This window comes from Musca autumnalis, unplaced genomic scaffold (genome assembly GCF_047663935.1).
Source record: "Musca autumnalis isolate F117 unplaced genomic scaffold, ASM4766393v1 scaffold_44, whole genome shotgun sequence".
Classification (NCBI taxonomy): domain Eukaryota; kingdom Metazoa; phylum Arthropoda; class Insecta; order Diptera; family Muscidae; genus Musca; species Musca autumnalis.
Window position 1 is genome coordinate 223,146 of NW_027412022.1, and position 24,678 is coordinate 247,823.

A 24,678-nucleotide genomic window follows, 5' to 3' on the forward strand; every position below is an offset into this window, starting at 1 on the left:
ATAATGAAAACTTAAAGAATTTTTCATTGAAACTAAAAAATTTCTTGAATCATATGTTATTTACAACAAATACTATAAATAAAAACTTATTTCATCTTAAACTCACAAAACCTGAAGACTATGAAACAGTCCGTAAATATTTAGAATCGCAACAAATATCATTTTATACATACACTCCAAAAGATTTTAAACCCAATACTTTATTAATTCAAAAACTTTCATCTACATTCGAACAAGCCGATGTAGAAGAACTCATAAAAGAGACTAACCCAAATCTAAAACCAAAGAAAACGGTTAAACTAAAGGGCGATCGATGGCTAGTGCACTTCCCGCACGATGTTGATACTAAGTCATTTTCTAGACTTCAATACCTGTTGACACACAAAGTCAAAATAACAAAATATAAAAGAGATGGTTTGGTACAATGTAGAAATTGCCAACGTTTTGGTCACATTTCCACAAATTGTAGATTACCCTACAGATGTGTGAAATGTGGAGAATCACATGGTCCGCGCAATTGCGCAATTCCCCCAAAGGACCAGAATAATCAAATAAATATTGATACCGATCCCAATACGGGTGAAATTATAAAAACTGTGGGAAAACCCATTAAATGTGTTAATTGTAATATTTTCGGCCATGTGGCCAGTGATAAAAATTGTCCAAAACGCCTGGAAATCCAGGAAAAAATAAATCAAAAAAGAATGACTACTATAAACAGTCAACCAAGGCAGTTTACTAGCCGGAAAGTAACTAGCGGCATTTCATATGCCAACGCTGCTAATATAGCACAACCCGCAAACCTCAATAGGAATATAGCAGTCACAGACAATAATGTGGCAAAAACTTCCCTTCAAATTGATAAAACAATGGACTTTTTTGAAAATGAATGCAAACGGCTATTGGGAAAAGATTTTCTCACATGCATAAAAAAACTTGGTGATTTTTCAGATACCTACCGTCAACTTAAATCAGATGACGAAAAAACAAAAGTGTTATTTGGCTTATTAGTAAGCCTAAAATTGGAGTGATCTTAAATAATATCTTTATTACTATTATTTATTTTATTTAGTTTTAAGGGGCACTGCCCATTAGCATTAAGTAGTTTAAGAAAAAATCACAATGGTAAACCTCGTTTTTGATCCCTTTTTTCCGAGGTAGTATTAATCAAAATGCTTAATTTTATAACTTAAACAATGGCTGGCCTTACCAATCTTAAAATATCAAATATGTATGTATATCTCTAGAAAAACAAATTAAATTTGTGTTAGAGTAAGTAATATTATAAGTTCATACGCATGTATAAAATATTGTATCTAACTGAATTTGGGAAATAAAACTGAAACTGAAACTGAAACTTGGAAAAAACATTCTGTCTTGTGATTTCGTGAAGTGTAAAAGTGAATTAAAAAAAAAGTGAAAAATGACTGGTCGTGGTAAAGGTGGCAAAGGCTTGGGAAAAGGTGGCGCTAAACGTCACCGTAAAGTGTTACGTGATAATATCCAGGGTATTACCAAGCCAGCTATTAGACGTTTGGCTCGCCGTGGTGGTGTAAAACGTATCTCTGGTCTCATCTACGAAGAAACCCGTGGTGTTCTGAAGGTGTTTTTGGAAAACGTTATTCGTGACGCCGTTACATACACCGAACATGCTAAGCGTAAAACCGTCACTGCTATGGATGTCGTCTATGCTTTGAAGAGACAAGGTCGTACTTTGTACGGTTTCGGCGGTTAAATATTTTCTTGACGCTATTTGGAGAATTTTTCTTTTACAACAAAACAATCGGTCCTTTTCAGGACCACAAAAAATATTTAAAAAGAGATATTTTCTTGTTGAAAATTACAAAAACATGAAAAAATTTAATAAAATATACCAAAAATAATACTTACCTTAATATATGAAAAATAAAACTAACCATAAAATATTTTCTTTCATATTACTTTTTTCAGTGCATTTTATTTTTTCTTTCATTTTCCAAATTTCATAAAATTTTTCAAATAATCTTCCCTTTTGCCTTCAAAAATGTTTGCCGTCGGTAACTCTGATCATTCCTTTTTCGTAATACACAAAAATGTTCCTTTATTTCCACTAATACATGTTCTACCGGCAACTCTCATTGTTAGGGTAGCTGCTTGCTTGCTTGATGTGTGTATACGCTAGCGTCGCTCTGTGTGTGCGTGTGTTTGTTTGTTCATATAACTAACGCACATCAATGCTATGCCAAGCGAACAATATCTTTGACTGCGATGTTATGTACTTATTTTTTCCTTCAAGTAAAAATTTTTGTTATTTTGTGATGAAATTATTAAAAATTGGTATTAAATTGTTTAAAAGTATAATGAAAATTACCTTTTTTAAAACATTTTCATTAAATTAGTTTGAATTTTGTAAATATTTACTGCGATTTTTCTCAAAATTATATTCCAAAAATTTTTATAGCATCTCTTTTTTCAAAAATTTGGTTATGAATAAATTCTTCTTCTTCTTATGTTTCATGATTTCACATAAAAATATTTTATCTTTTACTTAATCCTCCAAAAAATCACATAATTTTCTAAATTTCTCTCACTTTATGTTGAAATTATTGAAAAATTCTTCTTCTTCTCCTCCTTATGTTTCCCTAAAAAAAAAATATATATTTTTTCTTAAATGTCCAAAAAATCACATAATGATCTAAATTTGTTTTATTTTATGTTCAAATTATTGAAAAATTTATTCTTCTTCTTATTTTTCACTAAAAATAATTTATTTTTTCTTAAATGTCCAAAAAATCACATAATTTTCTAAATTTCTCTCACTTTATGTTGAAATTATTGAGAATTTTCTTCTTCTTCTCGTTTCACTAACTCAAATTTTCTTAAATGACCAAAAAAAAATTACATAGTTTTCTAAATTTCTCTCACTTTAGTTGAAATTATTGAAAATTTTCTTCTTCTTCTTCTTCTTGTTTCACTAAATCACATTTTCTTAAATGACCAAAAAATCACATAATTTTCTAAATTATTAAAAAATGTCTTCTTCTTCTTCCTATGTTTCACTAAAAATATTTTATTTTTTCTCAAACGTCCCAAAAATCACATAAATTCTTTTACTTTATGTTGAAATCATTGAAAATTTTTTCTTCTTCTTCTTCTTCTTCTTATCTTTCACTAAAAATAATTTATTTTTTCTTAAATGTCCACAAAATTCACATAATTATCTTCTATTTTATGTATTTTTTGTTAGTTACTAACAATGATCCTCATTTTATTTCCACAACTCTACTTTTTTCCCTTTGAAAATAAAAATTTTTTCCGTGCGCACTTCATGTTGTCATCACTCTATTACTAACTCTATGCTCTGGAAACATTACTAAAATCGCACATTTCTGCATTTTTTCCTTTCCAAATACAGTTACTTTTTTTCTCCTCAAAATTCGCGGCGGCAGAACACTTTTTCTTAATAATTTACTCTAACAGCCACTACAACAACATCAACAACCATCATCATCGTAAGTAAAGGCATTTGGTTATTCTAACTAACAAACACACAACACCACACACACACACACACACACACACACACATTCATAACAGACATCGTCAACATACGATGAACGAACATTGGCGGCAACATCGATGAACGAATATTGGCGCGAACATCATCGATGAGACGAATGATCTCTTTTTCGCTCTTTCTTACTCTCTCTCTGTCTCTCTATATCTGTCTCGCTATTTCTGTGAAAAACTAAAGCGACACAAAACAAACACAATTCTGCTGGGGGGTAGAAATGAAAAACAGTTACAACAAACGAACATATTTTCTAAGGAAATATGAAAGAAAAAATGTCATTTGCAAATAATCAAGGGTTGTCGTCGATTAAGGAAAATATCATTTTTTGGGCATTTTTATTTTTTCCCTATAAAATGTAAATATAAAATTTTTGGTCATTTTTATTCTTTCCCTATAAAATGTAAATAATGAAAATTAATAGTTTGAATAGATTTTTTCTCTTTTTAAATATTTTTTGTCGTCCTGAAAAGGACGGATTGGTTGAATTTTGTATGGATTTTCTTCTTCTTATACGATGGTCTGTATTTTTTCCATAATACCTTTCGAGATAATTTAGGCTTTCTTTTCGGTCTTCTTGGGCAAGAGAACAGCTTGGATGTTTGGCAATACACCACCTTGGGCAATTGTGACGCCGGACAGCAATTTGTTCAATTCTTCGTCGTTGCGGATGGCCAATTGCAAGTGACGGGGAATGATACGAGTCTTCTTGTTGTCACGGGCAGCATTACCAGCCAATTCCAAAACTTCAGCAGCCAAATATTCCATGACGGCGGCTAAATATACTGGAGCACCGGCACCAACACGTTCAGCATAGTTGCCTTTGCGCAACAAACGATGAATACGACCGACGGGGAATTGAAGACCAGCACGATTTGAACGGGACTTTGCCTTTCCCTTAACTTTGCCACCTTTACCACGACCAGACATTTTCACTTAATATTTTTTTGAACACTTCACTTAGCACTGAAAAAACACAGAATGATGCCGTTACTCGCAGTTTCAGTTTCAGTTTCAGTTTTATTTCCATATTCAATTAGTTTACAAAGTTATGTTATACATATTTCTTTTGCTTAAATCTATCTATCTTAACACAAATTATAATTTGTTTATCTAAGAATTTCTACTTTTGGTTTTTTTTTTTTTTTATAAGGTCAGCCACCATTTAAAATGCATATTAAAAAGTCTTTTATTTTTTATTTTCTCGAAAAAAAGGAATAAAAACGAGTCACTTTTATGTTTTTGATGATACTTAAAACTACTGGGCTAAGCCCCTTACAAGCTAAATACTAAAAATAAATACATAACAAAATCATTAATATTAATATTTTAATATTATTTATCCAGTCTGAGGCTTATCATTAGTCCGAATAAAGCTTCGGTTTTTTCTTTATCATTATTTATTTTTTTATAATCTTCTGCAAAGTCGCCTACTCTTTGCATACAAGTTGCAAAGTCCTTTCCAAGAAGTCTTATACAGTCGTTATCAAACATACTGAAAGTGTCTCTTATTTGGGGATTAGATCCCTTATTTATATTATTATTTCCCACATTAATATTTGTAGGATTTCCCTTTGTGATATTAGAAAATGTAGTACCATCTACTCTTTTTAAATAATTAAAGTCTTTTATTTGGCCTGTTTTGGCCTTCCTTTCAGAAATTTGTTCCAAAAGTTGTAATCTTTTTGGGCAATTTTTGTCGCTTGCGACATGTCCTTGAATATTACAATTAATGCACTTAACTGGTAATCCAATTGTTTTTATTATTTTACCCGTATTTGGGTCAGTTGATATATATTCTTTTGTATTAGCTTCCTTAGGAGGAATAAGGCATTTTTTTGGACCATGAGATCCACCACATTTTACACATCTATATTCAAGACGGCAATTTGTGGAAATATGTCCAAATCTTTGGCAATTTCTACATTGAACAACCCCTTGTGGTTTATATTTCCCTATTGTAACTTCATTATTAATAAGAAGTTTTAATTTGGAAATGGCTTTTACATCTGACTCATCAGTTAGCTGAATAAGCCATCTATCGCCCTGTAATTTAATTACTTTCGGTTTTTGAGATTTAAAATTGCTATCCTCTATTAATTTATTAACATCACTTTCATCAAAAGTGCGAGAAAGACCCTTTATTAACAAAGTATTTGGTTTTTGCTCTTTAGGAGTGTAAGTATAAAAAGAAGTTTTTTGTTCTTCGAGATATTTTCTTGCTTTAATATAATCATCTGTAGTAGCTAACTTTAGATGTATAAGATTTTTATTTTTATTTTTGATTTTAAAATGATTATGCATTAATATTTCTCTCATTTTTTGTATAAAATGCTTTGTATTTTGATTGTATACTTTTATTATAGGTGGGCTGACCTTACCTTTAAGATTTTTTTGTTTATTATTGTCTCCTTTTTCAGCACCGTTGTTGATGATATGCACTTCCTTCGACTGGATTCCTTCTGCAGTATTACCCACCGCCGGCATTGCGGTTATGTCTTCTTCTTCTTCACTATTGTTCGCCATAATGAGGTCTTCGGCTACCTCATTAGCTTTATTATTATTGATAATTTGGTCATTATTTTGGACCCACTCTTTTGGTAAATGTAAGTCAACACTTACATTACCTGCTGACACTTTACTTGCTAGATCTTCTACCATTTTTTCTAGCTTTTCAATTGTTTTTCTTAGTTCAATTGTTTCATTTTTAGCATTATGATATTTGCGTTCGAATTCTAATTTTTGAATTCTGATCTCAACATCACTTAATTCACTTAATTCAGTTTCTTTTTTTCTTTTCTTATTACTGCTTGTAGCATCATCGTTTTTAGATTTTTTAATGAAGTCTTCTTTCGACAGTTTGCCAACAGCCTTATGGCTGTGACCTGGCATTATCACTTTTTTAGAACACTAGCTTCTTCTATTGTCTATATCACTTCACTAGATGTTATCACTTTCACATCACAAGGCAGAATGTCCGCCGTTACTCGCTTGAACCCCTACTATTTATACTTTTCTCTCGCTCATTTAATACACACACATCGAAAACTGGGGTTGTTTGGCCACTATTCTACACAACAACTGCGATTACCTGAAACATTTGAGCACATAATGCTTGAAATATTCTGCTTGGGTACTGGGTTTTTATCATTTGTGAACAGTGTTTGTGTGATTCAAAAAATTAAAAGTGAAAAATGCCTCCAAAAACCAGTGGTAAAGCAGCAAAGAAGGCCGGCAAAGCCCAAAAGAACATCACCAAGGGCGATAAGTCGAAGAGACGTACCAAGCGTAAGGAGAGTTACGCTATCTACATTTACAAAGTGTTGAAGCAAGTCCATCCTGATACTGGTATTTCGTCAAAGGCCATGAGCATCATGAACAGTTTTGTGAATGACATCTTCGAACGTATTGCCGCCGAAGCCTCTCGTTTGGCCCACTACAACAAGCGCTCTACCATCACCAGTCGGGAAATCCAAACTGCTGTCCGTCTATTGTTGCCCGGTGAATTGGCTAAGCACGCTGTCTCTGAAGGTACCAAGGCTGTTACTAAATACACCAGCTCCAAGTAAATGCCTTGATTTTTTCATATTTCGTCGAAATTCAACCATAAAAGGCCCTTTTCAGGGCCACAAAAAACATTTTAAAAGAGATCAAATTTTTGTCGAAACACTTATTTTCCATTATTTACATTTTTTAAATAAAAAACTTACCAAAATAATTTTAAAATTCTTAAAAAACTCATATTCTAGCAAAAATAATATTTTTCCCATGTATTTACTAAATGACGCCGTCAACTCTTGTTTTGCCGTGGTTCATATTGCTTTTTTGCTTGCTTGGCTACTCTATGTGTGTACAACAACACGCCATCCAATGTATGGGTATGTGTGTGTGCTTGTGCGATGTTACTTTGTATTACCGTCGGCAGTCACCACCATATCGAAAAATGTATAAACGAACAACAAGCATTTTGCCTGTAATACTTCACTACGCCAATGCCAAATATGAAGCGCGAACATTTTTAAGGGGAAATTTGTTTGGTGGTGGCGCAAAAATTAACGGGACATTTTTCAATGGAAAAAATAGAATTAGGGGAAAATAGAATGAGAAATAAAATAGAGTTGCAACATAACTTCATTAGAATAGAAAAACATTCCCGATTAAAATAATCTCCTTTTACCCAGCAAACAATTTTTGCAAAGAGAAAAAAATTATCATTTTTGAAGATTAAATGAAAAATTCCAAAAATATGAAATTAGATGAAAATGACCATAATTAGACAAACAAAAATTAGTCACATTTATTTTATGACCCAGACTAAAATTTTAATCCCTTTGTGGTGTTATTTTGTGGAATGCCCATAATAAAACAGGCTCAATGTTAATTACCTAATAGAAAAAGTAATGAGTGAGGGTAAAATTTTCCTAAAATCAGACACGTGTGTATTTTTCTTATTTATTTAGGTAATAAAACAATAAATAGTAGTAATAATAAATAGTTTGAAATAAAGATTTTCTCTTTTTGAATTTAATTTGTAGCCCTGAAAAGGGCTGTTAGATATTATGCTTTCCAATATCGAAAAATGTTGTCAACAAGTAATCTTTCTGGGAAAAATTACTTCTTGGCGGCGGCTTTCTTGGCAGCTGGCTTCTTTGGTGCGGCGGCTTTTTTGGGTTTAGCAGCTGCTGTTTTTGCCTTGGGTGCCTTTGGTTTGGTGGCAGATGCTTTAGCGGCGGTTTTTGCTGGCTTAGCCTTAACTGTACCGGTTTTCTTGGCAGCCTTAGCCTTTGTTTTGTCAGCCTTCTTCTTCTCAGCGGTCTTTTTGGCGGCAGATGGCTTCTTGGCAGCGGTTTTCTTTTCACCGGCAGCCTTTTTAGGGGCAGCCTTCTTCTTCTTCTCAGCAGCTGGGGCCTTCTTCTTCTTTTCAGCAGTCTTTGCTTTGGGTTCCTTGGAAGCCGAGGCGGACAATTTGAATGAACCAGAAGCACCCTTACCTTTAGTTTGGATGAGTTTTCCACTGGCAACAGCGCTCTTCAAATACTTCTTGATGAAAGGAGCCAATTTTTGGGCATCAACCTTGTAGGTGCTGGCCAAATATTTCTTGATGGCAGGCAATGATGAACCACCACGTTCCTTCAATGATTTGATGGCGGCGTCAACCATTTGTTGGGTTGGTGGATGAGTAGGGGCAGCTAATGGTTTCTTCGCTTTGGCTGCAGCCTTCTTTGGTGCCTTTTTCTCAACAGCGGCAACTGGGGAGGCGGTGGCTTCAACAACGGCGGCGTCAGACATGATTATTCACTTTTATGTTTATATTTCACTGTAACACAAATACACTCACAAATTTATGTGTACTATTAAATTGTTATTGGCAATTTTTAAAAATGGTAGGTACATTGAAAAGTTGAGAAGTGCATAGTAGTCAATAGCTATATTTTTCGAAATATTGTGTGGAATCGTGTTTAACTTTTTACAAAAGTTTTGGTAGAAATTTAATTTTTCTGAGGAGTCTTTGATTATTTTTATAGAAGATATTTTACACATTTCTTGTATAGATATCAGGCCATATTTTAGCGAAAATTTGGTGTAATTTCCGTTATCCGTTTAAGAGTTATAAGCGTTTAACTTCACAGATTGTAAAAATGTTATCACAAATTTGTAACTAAATTTGAAAAAATTATGAATTTTTTCAAAAATATTTTTCCAAATTCTGTTTGAGAATAAAGCCTGATATGTTTACTTTAGGATAAAATTAAAATATTGAAAAATTTTACATTTGCACTATGAAAAAAAATCAAAATCTTTATGTGTGAATTATGAATTTTTTCAAAAATATTTTTCCAAATTCTGTTTGAGAATAAAGCCTGATATGTTTACTTTAGGATAAAATTAAAATATTGAAAAATTTTACATTTGCACTATGAAAAAAAATCAAAATCTTTATGTGGTCCAAGACGGCAGAAATCCTCTTGTGGGCATATTTTCAATGAAGAAAAGTTTTTCTTCAAAGAAATTTAAAAGCTCAAATCTAATTGAGTTTTATAAACATTTCAGAATCTGTATATTTACACCAAATTATAACATTATTCATAAAAAGTAGTTATTTCTTTGGAAAAGTTAAAAAAATCTTTCCATTACCGTATACCACCTATGGACAAACATTCACTGTCAAAGGTAATATTTTTGAAAATTGGAATATTTTTGCTAAATTAAATGAAAATCGCTCAAAAATTAATTTTTAATAAAACATGAGGACATTTTCGTTAAAATTTAGTAAAAATTTCATCAATTTTTACAAAAAATATTCTTCAAAAATAATAATATCAAGGAAAAAACCATATAGAATTACTGAAGTTTTTCACACGTACTTTTTTTCCTGATTTCATTAAAAATTTAGATATTTATTGCAAAAATGTATAAAATAAAATAAATAAATCCCTTCTCTATGACAATTTAGTAAAAATAATACAAGATTTAAACAACTTTTTTAAAAGAAAATGTTTTTCTAAAATGTAGTATTAGGCCTTTCAAATGGCCAAGAAATATTCGCCACTCTATGTGAGACAATTTTTGATAAATATTTTTAAAAAATAATAATTTTACAAAATTATCGTAAGACTTTACTAAATTAAAAAAAAAAAAAATTAATATATCTGAAAAGAAAAAATTGCATATTTCATTCATCATTATCTGAAAAGAAAAAATAAAACAAAACAGAGAGCATTTTCCGCCAAAAATTTTCAACCATATTGAGTGAGAAATAGTGAGAGCATTATTGCAGAGAACATTTCGCGCCAAATTTATTGAACATATGCCTCGTGGACATTAGTATACACACAAAAAGAAGTTCAATAGAACAAATATTTGTTATGAAGAAAATAATAAGAAGAAGAAACATTGCCTTTAAAGAAGAAATTAATATGGACGATAAAAAGACCAATAGAAAAGAAAGAAGAAGAATAAATGTATATTCTAATAGGAAAATATCACTGACGCCATCAAAAAACACACATAGAAAAGAAAGAGAAAATTGTATTATATTTTTTTCAAGAAGAAGAATAAAATGTGTCTTCTAATGGGAAATTTTTACTGACGCCGTCAAATATGACTCATACAAGAAAATGTTCAAATATTCCTAAAATCAGCCTCAAAAATAAAAAAAAAAACAAAGAAAAATATTTATTTAAAATGTTAAAAATGCTAAATAGTTTGATGAAAAAATAATCTCTTTTTTATAAATTTTTTGTGGTCCTGAAAAGGACCGATTGTTTTGTTGTAAAAAATATGTTTTTAAAACGTCAAGAATTTAAGCACGTTCTCCACGGATACGTCTGGCCAATTGAATATCTTTAGGCATGATGGTGACACGTTTAGCATGGATGGCGCACAAGTTAGTATCTTCGAAAAGACCGACCAAGTATGCTTCGCTGGCTTCTTGCAAGGCCATAACAGCAGAGCTCTGGAAACGCAAATCAGTTTTGAAATCTTGAGCAATTTCACGAACCAAACGTTGGAAGGGCAATTTGCGGATCAACAATTCAGTACTCTTCTGGTAACGACGGATTTCACGCAAGGCAACAGTACCAGGACGGAAACGATGAGGCTTCTTGACGCCGCCGGTGGCTGGTGCACTCTTACGAGCAGCTTTAGTGGCCAATTGCTTACGAGGAGCCTTTCCACCAGTTGATTTACGGGCAGTTTGCTTAGTACGAGCCATTTTTCACTTTAATTTTTTTCACTTCACTTAGGTATGCACACAAACACTGTTAACACTGTAATAACTGTGCCCAAATACCATATAGCGGTATTTATAGAAAATTTCGAAGAAGCGGCTATGATTAGGGGTGGGTAAAACAGTAAAGACAGCTGTGCGCGCACAAAATGTGTACTCACACATACACAAATACCTATACATTTCATAAAGACTCTTAGTTATTCAAACAGGCCAATTTTTGTATAAATACAACTGAACCTAACTTGGAAAAAAAAAAAAAAAAAAAAAAAAAAAAAAAAAAAAACAGTAAACATCAAGTGTGATGGAAGTTAGCTAAAGTGCAAAGTGAAAACAAAAGTGAAAATGAAGTGAAATCTATTCTTCTTTTGGAGATAAATTTTGTTTCAAACTCAAGAAGAAGAAGAAGAAGAAAATTAGCCTAAGGGCAAAAGACTCTAAAATGTCTGGTCTCGGCTCTAGCGCCGAGGACAAAAAGACTATAAAAACTGCTGAAAGTGTCCATAATAATGGAAATAGTGCTAAAACAAAAAGTGCTAATGATGAAAATAGAAATAACGCCGATGGTTTTGTCACTATCGCGACCAAAAGAAAAAAGCTAAACAAAAACTTAAATAATGATATAAACAATAAAGAAGAAGAACTAAAAAAAGATGAAGAACTAAAAAATTTAACTAACAAATATAAAAGAATACTAGAAGAGAGTATACAAGAAAAACAAAAAATAAAAAGTCTTGAAGACAAAATAAAACAGCTAAATTTAACAGTACAACAACTGATAGAAACAGGCAATATACAAGTGGATGTTCACATACCTAATGAGTGGACAAAAAATAACAACACCAATAGTGACATTATGCACAATAATGAAAATCAAAATAAGCAAATTCAAGATGCGAATAATATTAAACTAAAAAGTGATTGGGCAGATGAGGCAGCCGTAGACCTCATGGATGCCGATGTTGAAGACCAAACAACAGCAACGCCGGCTGTTTGCAACGTAGATGACACACAATCGGGGGACGTACTCAATGGAACAAAAGCAAATGAGAGCAGCTATAATAACAACATGAACAGCAATATTAATACAAAAAAATCAAAAGGTAAGGCCAGCCCACCCCTTTTTAAAATTTATAATGAAAACTTAAAGAATTTTTCATTGAAACTAAAAAATTTCTTGAATCATATGTTATTTACAACAAATACTATAAATAAAAACTTATTTCATCTTAAACTCACAAAACCTGAAGACTATGAAACAGTCCGTAAATATTTAGAATCGCAACAAATATCATTTTATACATACACTCCAAAAGATTTTAAACCCAATACTTTATTAATTCAAAAACTTTCATCTACATTCGAACAAGCCGATGTAGAAGAACTCATAAAAGAGACTAACCCAAATCTAAAACCAAAGAAAACGGTTAAACTAAAGGGCGATCGATGGCTAGTGCACTTCCCGCACGATGTTGATACTAAGTCATTTTCTAGACTTCAATACCTGTTGACACACAAAGTCAAAATAACAAAATATAAAAGAGATGGTTTGGTACAATGTAGAAATTGCCAACGTTTTGGTCACATTTCCACAAATTGTAGATTACCCTACAGATGTGTGAAATGTGGAGAATCACATGGTCCGCGCAATTGCGCAATTCCCCCAAAGGACCAGAATAATCAAATAAATATTGATACCGATCCCAATACGGGTGAAATTATAAAAACTGTGGGAAAACCCATTAAATGTGTTAATTGTAATATTTTCGGCCATGTGGCCAGTGATAAAAATTGTCCAAAACGCCTGGAAATCCAGGAAAAAATAAATCAAAAAAGAATGACTACTATAAACAGTCAACCAAGGCAGTTTACTAGCCGGAAAGTAACTAGCGGCATTTCATATGCCAACGCTGCTAATATAGCACAACCCGCAAACCTCAATAGGAATATAGCAGTCACAGACAATAATGTGGCAAAAACTTCCCTTCAAATTGATAAAACAATGGACTTTTTTGAAAATGAATGCAAACGGCTATTGGGAAAAGATTTTCTCACATGCATAAAAAAACTTGGTGATTTTTCAGATACCTACCGTCAACTTAAATCAGATGACGAAAAAACAAAAGTGTTATTTGGCTTATTAGTAAGCCTAAAATTGGAGTGATCTTAAATAATATCTTTATTACTATTATTTATTTTATTTAGTTTTAAGGGGCACTGCCCATTAGCATTAAGTAGTTTAAGAAAAAATCACAATGGTAAACCTCGTTTTTGATCCCTTTTTTCCGAGGTAGTATTAATCAAAATGCTTAATTTTATAACTTAAACAATGGCTGGCCTTACCAATCTTAAAATATCAAATATGTATGTATATCTCTAGAAAAACAAATTAAATTTGTGTTAGAGTAAGTAATATTATAAGTTCATACGCATGTATAAAATATTGTATCTAACTGAATTTGGGAAATAAAACTGAAACTGAAACTGAAACTTGGAAAAAACATTCTGTCTTGTGATTTCGTGAAGTGTAAAAGTGAATTAAAAAAAAAGTGAAAAATGACTGGTCGTGGTAAAGGTGGCAAAGGCTTGGGAAAAGGTGGCGCTAAACGTCACCGTAAAGTGTTACGTGATAATATCCAGGGTATTACCAAGCCAGCTATTAGACGTTTGGCTCGCCGTGGTGGTGTAAAACGTATCTCTGGTCTCATCTACGAAGAAACCCGTGGTGTTCTGAAGGTGTTTTTGGAAAACGTTATTCGTGACGCCGTTACATACACCGAACATGCTAAGCGTAAAACCGTCACTGCTATGGATGTCGTCTATGCTTTGAAGAGACAAGGTCGTACTTTGTACGGTTTCGGCGGTTAAATATTTTCTTGACGCTATTTGGAGAATTTTTCTTTTACAACAAAACAATCGGTCCTTTTCAGGACCACAAAAAATATTTAAAAAGAGATATTTTCTTGTTGAAAATTACAAAAACATGAAAAAATTTAATAAAATATACCAAAAATAATACTTACCTTAATATATGAAAAATAAAACTAACCATAAAATATTTTCTTTCATATTACTTTTTTCAGTGCATTTTATTTTTTCTTTCATTTTCCAAATTTCATAAAATTTTTCAAATAATCTTCCCTTTTGCCTTCAAAAATGTTTGCCGTCGGTAACTCTGATCATTCCTTTTTCGTAATACACAAAAATGTTCCTTTATTTCCACTAATACATGTTCTACCGGCAACTCTCATTGTTAGGGTAGCTGCTTGCTTGCTTGATGTGTGTATACGCTAGCGTCGCTCTGTGTGTGCGTGTGTTTGTTTGTTCATATAACTAACGCACATCAATGCTATGCCAAGCGAACAATATCTTTGACTGCGATGTTATGTACTTATTTTTTCCTTCAAGTAAAAATTTTTGTTATTTTGTGATGAAATTATTAAAAATTGGTATTAAATTGTTTAAAAGTATAATGAAAATTACCTTTTTTAAAACATTTTCATTAAATTAGTTTGAATTTTGTAAATATTTACTGCGATTTTTCTCAAAATTATATTCCAAAAATTTTTATAGCATCTCTTTTTTCAAAAATTTGGTTATGAATAAATTCTTCTTCTTCTTATGTTTCATGATTTCACATAAAAATATTTTATCTTTTACTTAATCCTCCAAAAAATCACATAATTTTCTAAATTTCTCTCACTTTATGTTGAAATTATTGAAAAATTCTTCTTCTTCTCCTCCTTATGTTTCCCTAAAAAAAAATATATATTTTTTCTTAAATGTCCAAAAAATCACATAATGATCTAAATTTGTTTTATTTTATGTTCAAATTATTGAAAAATTTATTCTTCTTCTTATTTTTCACTAAAAATAATTTATTTTTTCTTAAATGTCCAAAAAATCACATAATTTTCTAAATTTCTCTCACTTTATGTTGAAATTATTGAGAATTTTCTTCTTCTTCTCGTTTCACTAACTCAAATTTTCTTAAATGACCAAAAAAAAATTACATAGTTTTCTAAATTTCTCTCACTTTAGTTGAAATTATTGAAAATTTTCTTCTTCTTCTTCTTCTTGTTTCACTAAATCACATTTTCTTAAATGACCAAAAAATCACATAATTTTCTAAATTATTAAAAAATGTCTTCTTCTTCTTCCTATGTTTCACTAAAAATATTTTATTTTTTCTCAAACGTCCCAAAAATCACATAAATTCTTTTACTTTATGTTGAAATCATTGAAAATTTTTTCTTCTTCTTCTTCTTCTTCTTATCTTTCACTAAAAATAATTTATTTTTTCTTAAATGTCCACAAAATTCACATAATTATCTTCTATTTTATGTATTTTTTGTTAGTTACTAACAATGATCCTCATTTTATTTCCACAACTCTACTTTTTTCCCTTTGAAAATAAAAATTTTTTCCGTGCGCACTTCATGTTGTCATCACTCTATTACTAACTCTATGCTCTGGAAACATTACTAAAATCGCACATTTCTGCATTTTTTCCTTTCCAAATACAGTTACTTTTTTTCTCCTCAAAATTCGCGGCGGCAGAACACTTTTTCTTAATAATTTACTCTAACAGCCACTACAACAACATCAACAACCATCATCATCGTAAGTAAAGGCATTTGGTTATTCTAACTAACAAACACACAACACCACACACACACACACACACACACACACACATTCATAACAGACATCGTCAACATACGATGAACGAACATTGGCGGCAACATCGATGAACGAATATTGGCGCGAACATCATCGATGAGACGAATGATCTCTTTTTCGCTCTTTCTTACTCTCTCTCTGTCTCTCTATATCTGTCTCGCTATTTCTGTGAAAAACTAAAGCGACACAAAACAAACACAATTCTGCTGGGGGGTAGAAATGAAAAACAGTTACAACAAACGAACATATTTTCTAAGGAAATATGAAAGAAAAAATGTCATTTGCAAATAATCAAGGGTTGTCGTCGATTAAGGAAAATATCATTTTTTGGGCATTTTTATTTTTTCCCTATAAAATGTAAATATAAAATTTTTGGTCATTTTTATTCTTTCCCTATAAAATGTAAATAATGAAAATTAATAGTTTGAATAGATTTTTTCTCTTTTTAAATATTTTTTGTCGTCCTGAAAAGGACGGATTGGTTGAATTTTGTATGGATTTTCTTCTTCTTATACGATGGTCTGTATTTTTTCCATAATACCTTTCGAGATAATTTAGGCTTTCTTTTCGGTCTTCTTGGGCAAGAGAACAGCTTGGATGTTTGGCAATACACCACCTTGGGCAATTGTGACGCCGGACAGCAATTTGTTCAATTCTTCGTCGTTGCGGATGGCCAATTGCAAGTGACGGGGAATGATACGAGTCTTCTTGTTGTCACGGGCAGCATTACCAGCCAATTCCAAAACTTCAGCAGCCAAATATTCCATGACGGCGGCTAAATATACTGGAGCACCGGCACCAACACGTTCAGCATAGTTGCCTTTGCGCAACAAACGATGAATACGACCGACGGGGAATTGAAGACCAGCACGATTTGAACGGGACTTTGCCTTTCCCTTAACTTTGCCACCTTTACCACGACCAGACATTTTCACTTAATATTTTTTTGAACACTTCACTTAGCACTGAAAAAACACAGAATGATGCCGTTACTCGCTTGAACCCCTACTATTTATACTTTTCTCTCGCTCATTTAATACACACACATCGAAAACTGGGGTTGTTTGGCCACTATTCTACACAACAACTGCGATTACCTGAAACATTTGAGCACATAATGCTTGAAATATTCTGTTTGGGTACTGGGTTTTTATCATTTGTGAACAGTGTTTGTGTGATTCAAAAAATTAAAAGTGAAAAATGCCTCCAAAAACCAGTGGTAAAGCAGCAAAGAAGGCCGGCAAAGCCCAAAAGAACATCACCAAGGGCGATAAGTCGAAGAGACGTACCAAGCGTAAGGAGAGTTACGCTATCTACATTTACAAAGTGTTGAAGCAAGTCCATCCTGATACTGGTATTTCGTCAAAGGCCATGAGCATCATGAACAGTTTTGTGAATGACATCTTCGAACGTATTGCCGCCGAAGCCTCTCGTTTGGCCCACTACAACAAGCGCTCTACCATCACCAGTCGGGAAATCCAAACTGCTGTCCGTCTATTGTTGCCCGGTGAATTGGCTAAGCACGCTGTCTCTGAAGGTACCAAGGCTGTTACTAAATACACCAGCTCCAAGTAAATGCCTTGATTTTTTCATATTTCGTCGAAATTCAACCATAAAAGGCCCTTTTCAGGGCCACAAAAAACATTTTAAAAGAGATCAAATTTTTGTCGAAACACTTATTTTCCATTATTTACATTTTTTAAATAAAAAACTTACCAAAATAATTTTAAAATTCTTAAAAAACTCATATTCTAGCAAAAATAATATTTTTCCCATGTATTTACTAAATGACGCCGTCAACTCTTGTTTTGCCGTGGTTCATATTGCTTTTTTGCTTGCTTGGCTACTCTATGTGTGTACAACAACACGCCATCCAATGTATGGGTATGTGTGTGTGCTTGTGCGATGTTACTTTGTATTACCGTCGGCAGTCACCACCATATCGAAAAATGTATAAACGAACAACAAGCATTTTGCCTGTAATACTTCACTACGCCAATGCCAAATATGAAGCGCGAACATTTTTAAGGGGAAATTTGTTTGGTGGTGGCGCAAAAATTAACGGGACATTTTTCAATGGAAAAAATAGAATTAGGGGAAAATAGAATGAGAAATAAAATAGAGTTGCAACATAACTTCATTAGAATAGAAAAACATTCCCGATTAAAATAATCTCCTTTTACCCAGCAAACAATTTTTGCAAAGAGAAAAAAATTATCATTTTTGAAGATTAAATGAAAAATTCCAAAAATATGAAATTAGATGAAAATGACCATAATTAGACAAACAAAAATTAGTCACATTTATTTTATGACCCAGACTAAAATTTTAATCCCTTTGTGGTGTTATTTTGTGGAATGCCCATAATAAAACAGGCTCAATGTTAATTACCTAATAGAAAAAGTAATGAGTGAGGGTAAAATTTTCCTAAAATCAGACACGTGTGTATTTTTCTTATTTATTTAGGTAATAAAACAATAAATAGTAGTAATAATAAATAGTTTGAAATAAAGATTTTCTCTTTTTGAATTTAATTTGTAGCCCTGAAAAGGGCTGTTAGATATTATGCTTTCCAATATCGAAAAATGTTGTCAACAAGTAATCTTTCTGGGAAAAATTACTTCTTGGCGGCGGCTTTCTTGGCAGCTGGCTTCTTTGGTGCGGCGGCTTTTTTGGGTTTAGCAGCTGCTGTTTTTGCCTTGGGTGCCTTTGGTTTGGTGGCAGATGCTTTAGCGGCGGTTTTTGCTGGCTTAGCCTTAACTGTACCGGTTTTCTTGGCAGCCTTAGCCTTTGTTTTGTCAGCCTTCTTCTTCTCAGCGGTCTTTTTGGCGGCAGATGGCTTCTTGGCAGCGGTTTTCTTTTCACCGGCAGCCTTTTTAGGGGCAGCCTTCTTCTTCTTCTCAGCAGCTGGGGCCTTCTTCTTCTTTTCAGCAGTCTTTGCTTTGGGTTCCTTGGAAGCCGAGGCGGACAATTTGAATGAACCAGAAGCACCCTTACCTTTAGTTTGGATGAGTTTTCCACTGGCAACAGCGCTCTTCAAATACTTCTTGATGAAAGGAGCCAATTTTTGGGCATCAACCTTGTAGGTGCTGGCCAAATATTTCTTGATGGCAGGCAATGATGAACCACCACGTTCCTTCAATGATTTGATGGCGGCGTCAACCATTTGTTGGGTTGGTGGATGAGTAGGGGCAGCTAATGGTTTCTTCGCTTTGGCTGCAGCCTTCTTTGGTGCCTTTTTCTCAACAGCGGCAACTGGGGAGGCGGTGGCTTCAACAACGGCGGCGTCAGACATGATTATTCACTTTTATGTTTATATTTCACTGTAACACAAATACACTCACAAATTTATGTGTACTATTAAATTGTTATTGGCAATTTCATTTCATTTCATTTCATGTTTTATTGGTTCAATTCATAAACATTTACATAAAGACTTACGTCTAACAATATTTCTTACAGTCTACTTAGCATAGTATTATTTCTCTAAGTTTATCTATCTAATACATGTATAGGTATATACATACATATGTTGCAGCAATTATACAACATATAACTTAGCCTAAAAATTAAAATACTTTAATTTTTATTAAATCGTTAAATCAAGAAAATTTTTCTTATTCTCCAAAAAAGAACCTTAAAAAAGGAGTTTCTAATCATTTTATATTTTATGTCTTAAAATCTACTTACAAACTAACTATATACATATTTACAGGAGGAGGCTTCATCGGCTACTGCGTTGTTTGGTAGACGGTGTTTAGTAAATCAAATGTTTTATGTCGACGGTGGTAAAACAAAAGTTGGTCATTGTTATACAATAGACCTTCTCTATTCAAGGTATTAAGGAATCCCGGGGGGTGATAATTCGCCTCCAGGAGTGCATTTATATTATCAAAATTGTCATCAATAGTGTTTAAGACTAGAGCATTTTCACTATATGCAGACTTGTTTAAAAAGGTGAGAGCGCCATTCATCAAGAAAATATCAATCCTTTTAAAAGGAGTATTTCTATATACCAGAGAATTAGGCGGTAATCGCCAAATTCCATCATCGCCCAATACGGGTTTTATCTCTAAGCAAGATCTTAGAACCCCCCTCTCCCAGACACGGATTCTCTCCATTTGAGATGATGAGATTCCGTACCACACTGGAAAGGCGTACGCCAAGATCGGTCTGATGATCTGTTTATATATTAATAGCTTCACCGGGAGGGTGAGGCCGCCAGATCTGCATATGATACGTTGGTAGGCCCAAAATAGATTCTTAGCTTTACCAAGTATATAGTCGACGTGTCTAACAAACTCAAAGTTGGAATGAAAAATCACTCCTAATATTTGAGTCTGTCAGACACGTGTACCAGCTGTCCTCCAATGCTGAGAGTCGCCTCAAACGCTCTAGAGGATGGAAACAGGTGTTTTTTAAGGCCTTTAAAGACTATGGCCTCACATTTACTTATATTTAAACACATTTTCCATTTGGCAAAATATCCAGACAGAACTTCTAAATATTCGTTCAAACGGGTGTTTGTATTGGTCGCGTGTACCCCAGACGCAGCGATGAAAATGTCATCCGCATAGATGAGGAGAAGGTCTCCCTCAGGGGGTTGAGGGATGTCGCTAAGGAATATGTTGAATAGGATGGGTCCTAATAGGGATCCCTGAGGAACGCCCGTGTATATTTCTCTTGTTGAGGAATATGACTCACCCACCCTGATTTGGAATTTTCTCGATTGGAGAAAATCGTACACTATTCTAATCATCATGTGGCTGATGTTTAATCTACGCATTTTGTAGATAATGGCATTATGCCAAACATTATCAAATGCCCTGGAGAAGTCGAGACTTACTCCAATGGTTATTTTTCTGTTGTTGAGTGCTCTGGCCACATGATCACCCAGGACAGTGAGCGCGTGAGATGTGGACAGGCCTCGTCTGAAGCCAAATTGGCTGTCAGAAAGTGCATTATTTTCTTCTAATTCATTAGATATATTTCTTAATATAAAATGTTCTAATAGTTTGCCAAATGAAGAAAGTAGACTGATGGGCCTATAGTTATTTCTATCAGTTGGATCTTTACCGGGTTTTAAAATTGGGACAGCTGTTGCAATTTTCCAATCATTTGGAAAATATCCCAGGTTTAAACAATGGTTATAAATAACCGCCAAATTTCTCCAAGTGGTACTGTTCGTCGCCCTCAGAACAATTTCAGGGACGCCGTCAGGCCCACTAGATTTGCGGTTAGGTCTAAACTTAACTGCAGTACCTATATCCGCTGGGGATATAAGCCTGAGCTGTTGTATAAGACCACCATTTGTGCCATCCGCTGGTAGGTTCGGTGAGAACTGTACCAATGGAGGCCTATTATTGTATTCCATTTCAACGTTGTTAATTATTCCATCTTGGGAATTGAAATTTAATTGACTACCTTGAATACAATCGGCAATTGAGTTTGCCTTTTGGTCATCAAGAGCAATGATGTTTCCACCATCGTCTGTCAGATCGGGTATGGCGGAACGCTTAATACCAGCAGCAGCTTTAACCTTGCTATATACCCTTTCGTTCATTTTTATATTATTCAGGAAGGTAGTCCATTGCGCACTTTCGTGCTGAGCAATGGCTCCCTGAATGATTCTATTCAGGTTATTGATGTCTGCCCTGATAACATCATATCGACTAGGATTGCCAGTACGATGGAGAATTCTCCTTAGTCGTTTTTTTTCTCTTATGAGGTTAAGGATGTCGGGTGGAAGTGGGCGAAGGCCTCTTGACCCGGGAGTAAATTTAGGAATGGACTCCTCCATGGCTCTTTGGAAAGTTTCCGCCATTTTTTTGACACCTTCATCTATCTCCGAGGTTGACACATTTCTATCAGTCGGCAGACAGCAAGAAGGAAGTTCTTCCGCTAAGATTCTATTGAATCTGTGCTTGTTCATTCTTTTATAATCGTAGAAAGTACGATTTTCTTTATGTTCTGGAACTATTCCAAGAACATTCATAACGATGGCAAGGTGATCAGAGTTACAGTCAACTGTACTGATACCCTGACCACCGTTGTCATCGACAGATATGCCTACAGATGCAAGACAAATGTCAATGTATGACCTTGAATCTCTGTTGGTTCTCGTAGGTCCATCTGTGGGTACGACTATAAGGTCGGGGCAACCTAAAATAAAGTCGTACACCTTCCTTCCCCTGGTGCATGTGGAGTTACCACCCCAGCTAGTGTGCCTTGCATTAAGGTCAGCACCAACTAGAAGGTCACCTCCACATGCCAGTCCGCGAAGATGTTCAAGGTCTGAACTTTGAAAGTCATCAGTTGGTCTGCAGTATAGACTTAACAGATATATTGATGACCCATCCACTCTTTTTAACTTAACACAAGTGTTTTCTATTATACCGGTGTTGATATATATCTGTTCACCGTTAAGGTTACTTTTAATGAGGATAGCGGTACCTCCCCCGGAACCGTCCCTCCTTTTTTGAATAAAAGTTTTGTAGCCCGTCATCTCCAAGTCTTGACGGATAGACAACTTGTGTTCCGCCAACATCACCACATCCGGTCGGTGTTCATCAAGAAACAAGCGGAAGTGATGTTTCTTGCTTCTCGACACGAGCGAGTTGATGTTGGCGAAGACACATTTCAGTTGTCTAGTCATCGAAACAGAGAGATGTTAGGATGCCAACCATAGCTTGTGATTGGCATTCCTCATTTAGACTGTGTAAGTCCTTAGCATAATTACGGACTTTGATCATGCAGGTAAAGAAGTCTTTACCGAAGTTTTTCTGACATATATCATTCAGCTTATTGTATGAATTCATAGCTTCATTTGTCGGCGCAGCCCCTGTGCTAACCGGTAGGTGTTTTGCTACTGCATTTTGCGATGTAGCGGCGTATGAATGGCCAGGTCTTACTTTGCCACTATTTAGTGGAAAGCTATTTCCCTTTCTAGCCTCGGCTTTTTTAGCTTTAGCCTCTTTAAGATTGGCAAGAAGTTTTTGCCTGATGGGGCACTGACGGGCGTTAGCCGAGTGTCCTGTCTTATTACAGTTCACGCATGTAAGTGTGAACTCTGGTCGCATGACCATTTGTCCTGTTGAGGGGTCTTCAACAGAAATTATTTTGGGGTTGGGAGTGCCAGTGGGGATTTGGCAGTTGGCGGGGCCATGTGACTGACCGCATTTTACGCATCTGAACGCCATGCCACAATTGTTTGATACGTGCCCATATCTTTGGCAATTGTGGCATTGCGTTAGACCTTTTTTGTTGTCCTTTCTCAATATAATATTGTTATTAAGGAATCTGCGGACTTTAAAAAATCGATTAATTTCGGATCCTTTACCAAAATGTATAAGCCATTTTTCAAATCCCAGTTTAGCTATATGTTTTACATCGAGCTTCATGTCTAATGCTGCCAGGCCTGCTTCTATGTCAGGCTTGTCATACGTAGACGACAACCTTTCCATGACAATGGAGTGGGGGGATTCATTTTTTGGACAGAATGTAAAGAATTCTACTCCTTTCTCACCGAAGAGCGCTCTCACCTTGTCGTGGTCTTCAACTGAATGAAGCTTGAAATATGCTCTTTTCTTATTTATGACTGTTATGTCAAAATCATTATGCCCTAACAGTGCCCTAATATCCTGTGTTATATTTTTAATATGCACATTAAAAGCCGAGATGATGGGTGTCGACTTACCTGGTCTACCTTTAGCCGCCGATGAAGCATCCTCGGTGGCTGTTATTTTCTCTTCAGATGTGTCCATGTTATCCATGATGTCATTCTGACAGATTATTGTTACCTTGCGTCTAGGCTTCGTCTTCTTCTTCTTGGTTGGAGATGTAGCTGATCTGCCTTTCTTGTCTGCAGCACCATCTTTTGGTGGTGGTGCGGCTGTGTTGATAGAAAGTTTAGGTTCCCTAGAAACTTCCTTCTTTGTTGACTTGTCTGGATTGTTTAGCTGGTTTGCTGCCTTGGCTGCTACAGAAACATCCTTCTTTGTTGGCTCTCGGCTTGAGCTCAACACCTTTATACGTGGCACTGGCGGTGTGTCCACGAGCTGCTGCACTGGCGGTGTGACAGCAGTATCCACCCCCATGGTGGTACCTTCATAACATTTTTGTCGCTCTTATTACCTTTTAGCAGAGCAAGTTCTTTGTCCATTTGAGTTATAAGGCGCTTTGAACTCATATCTCTAGAATGAGCAAAAGTCAGCTGCTGGGCAGATTCTGCTTGCAATTTTTTTAGTTGAGCAAGTTCTACCATCAAAGCGTTGTTTTTGCTCTCCAAATTTCTAATGCTTTGTTGAAGCTGGGCGATGACGTTTTCCAGCTGAGGGTTGTCAACTGGTGTACCGCCTTTACGCTTGCCATACTTAACCTTTGTCCAATCATCAGTTGTAGCGGACGATTTTTGTTCCAGCGGCTCTGTACTTTTGCCGTTGGGAACTGCATTCTCACTGAATGTCCTTGGGCGGACAGTCGTAGTTAAATCGGATGAATTGTTTCCGACCAGCAGTGGTTTGCCGCCGGCAGACTGATCTGCCGCCGGCATTGTGCCAGCGGGTGGAAAAAACGTTCACCCTTTATTAAAGTTAAAACAAAAATTTTATCTCCCTGAAGACAGTAAGATGCCTTCAGTAAAAATTATTTTTGGCACTTTATCACTTTCACTGCTAGATGTTTTGTTATCACTGGTAATCACTTTAACACTGTTGTT

General features: G+C 34.6%; 7 protein-coding genes across 7 annotated transcripts; 2 read left to right on the forward strand and 5 right to left on the reverse strand.

Annotated features, from left to right (window-relative positions):
* The first annotated feature begins 1,404 nt into the window (after window positions 1-1,404).
* Window positions 1,405-1,764, forward strand: LOC141404548 (histone H4). Its single transcript, XM_073988010.1, has one exon. It carries the CDS (start codon window positions 1,424-1,426, stop codon window positions 1,733-1,735), a length of 312 nt encoding a protein of 103 aa, XP_073844111.1. The 5' UTR covers window positions 1,405-1,423; the 3' UTR covers window positions 1,736-1,764.
* Window positions 1,765-4,016: 2,252 nt separating this feature from the next.
* On the reverse strand, window positions 4,017-4,480 carry LOC141404546 (histone H2A). The gene has a single exon (XM_073988007.1). It carries the CDS (start codon window positions 4,478-4,480, stop codon window positions 4,106-4,108), a length of 375 nt encoding a protein of 124 aa, XP_073844108.1. The 3' UTR covers window positions 4,017-4,105.
* Window positions 4,481-8,088: 3,608 nt separating this feature from the next.
* On the reverse strand, window positions 8,089-8,839 carry LOC141404554 (histone H1-like). The gene has a single exon (XM_073988017.1). The coding sequence runs from the start codon at window positions 8,837-8,839 to the stop codon at window positions 8,162-8,164; it is 678 nt and encodes a 225-aa protein (XP_073844118.1). The 3' UTR covers window positions 8,089-8,161.
* Window positions 8,840-10,830: 1,991 nt separating this feature from the next.
* LOC141404545 (histone H3) lies at window positions 10,831-11,548 on the reverse strand. Its single transcript, XM_073988006.1, has one exon. The coding sequence runs from the start codon at window positions 11,262-11,264 to the stop codon at window positions 10,854-10,856; it is 411 nt and encodes a 136-aa protein (XP_073844107.1). The 5' UTR covers window positions 11,265-11,548; the 3' UTR covers window positions 10,831-10,853.
* Window positions 11,549-13,816: 2,268 nt separating this feature from the next.
* LOC141404547 (histone H4) lies at window positions 13,817-14,176 on the forward strand. The gene has a single exon (XM_073988009.1). It carries the CDS (start codon window positions 13,836-13,838, stop codon window positions 14,145-14,147), a length of 312 nt encoding a protein of 103 aa, XP_073844110.1. The 5' UTR covers window positions 13,817-13,835; the 3' UTR covers window positions 14,148-14,176.
* Window positions 14,177-16,427: 2,251 nt separating this feature from the next.
* LOC141404563 (histone H2A) lies at window positions 16,428-16,891 on the reverse strand. The gene has a single exon (XM_073988025.1). It carries the CDS (start codon window positions 16,889-16,891, stop codon window positions 16,517-16,519), a length of 375 nt encoding a protein of 124 aa, XP_073844126.1. The 3' UTR covers window positions 16,428-16,516.
* A 1,615-nt stretch (window positions 16,892-18,506) lies between these two features.
* On the reverse strand, window positions 18,507-19,257 carry LOC141404553 (histone H1-like). Its single transcript, XM_073988015.1, has one exon. It carries the CDS (start codon window positions 19,255-19,257, stop codon window positions 18,580-18,582), a length of 678 nt encoding a protein of 225 aa, XP_073844116.1. The 3' UTR covers window positions 18,507-18,579.
* Between the last annotated feature and the right edge of the window lie 5,421 nt (window positions 19,258-24,678).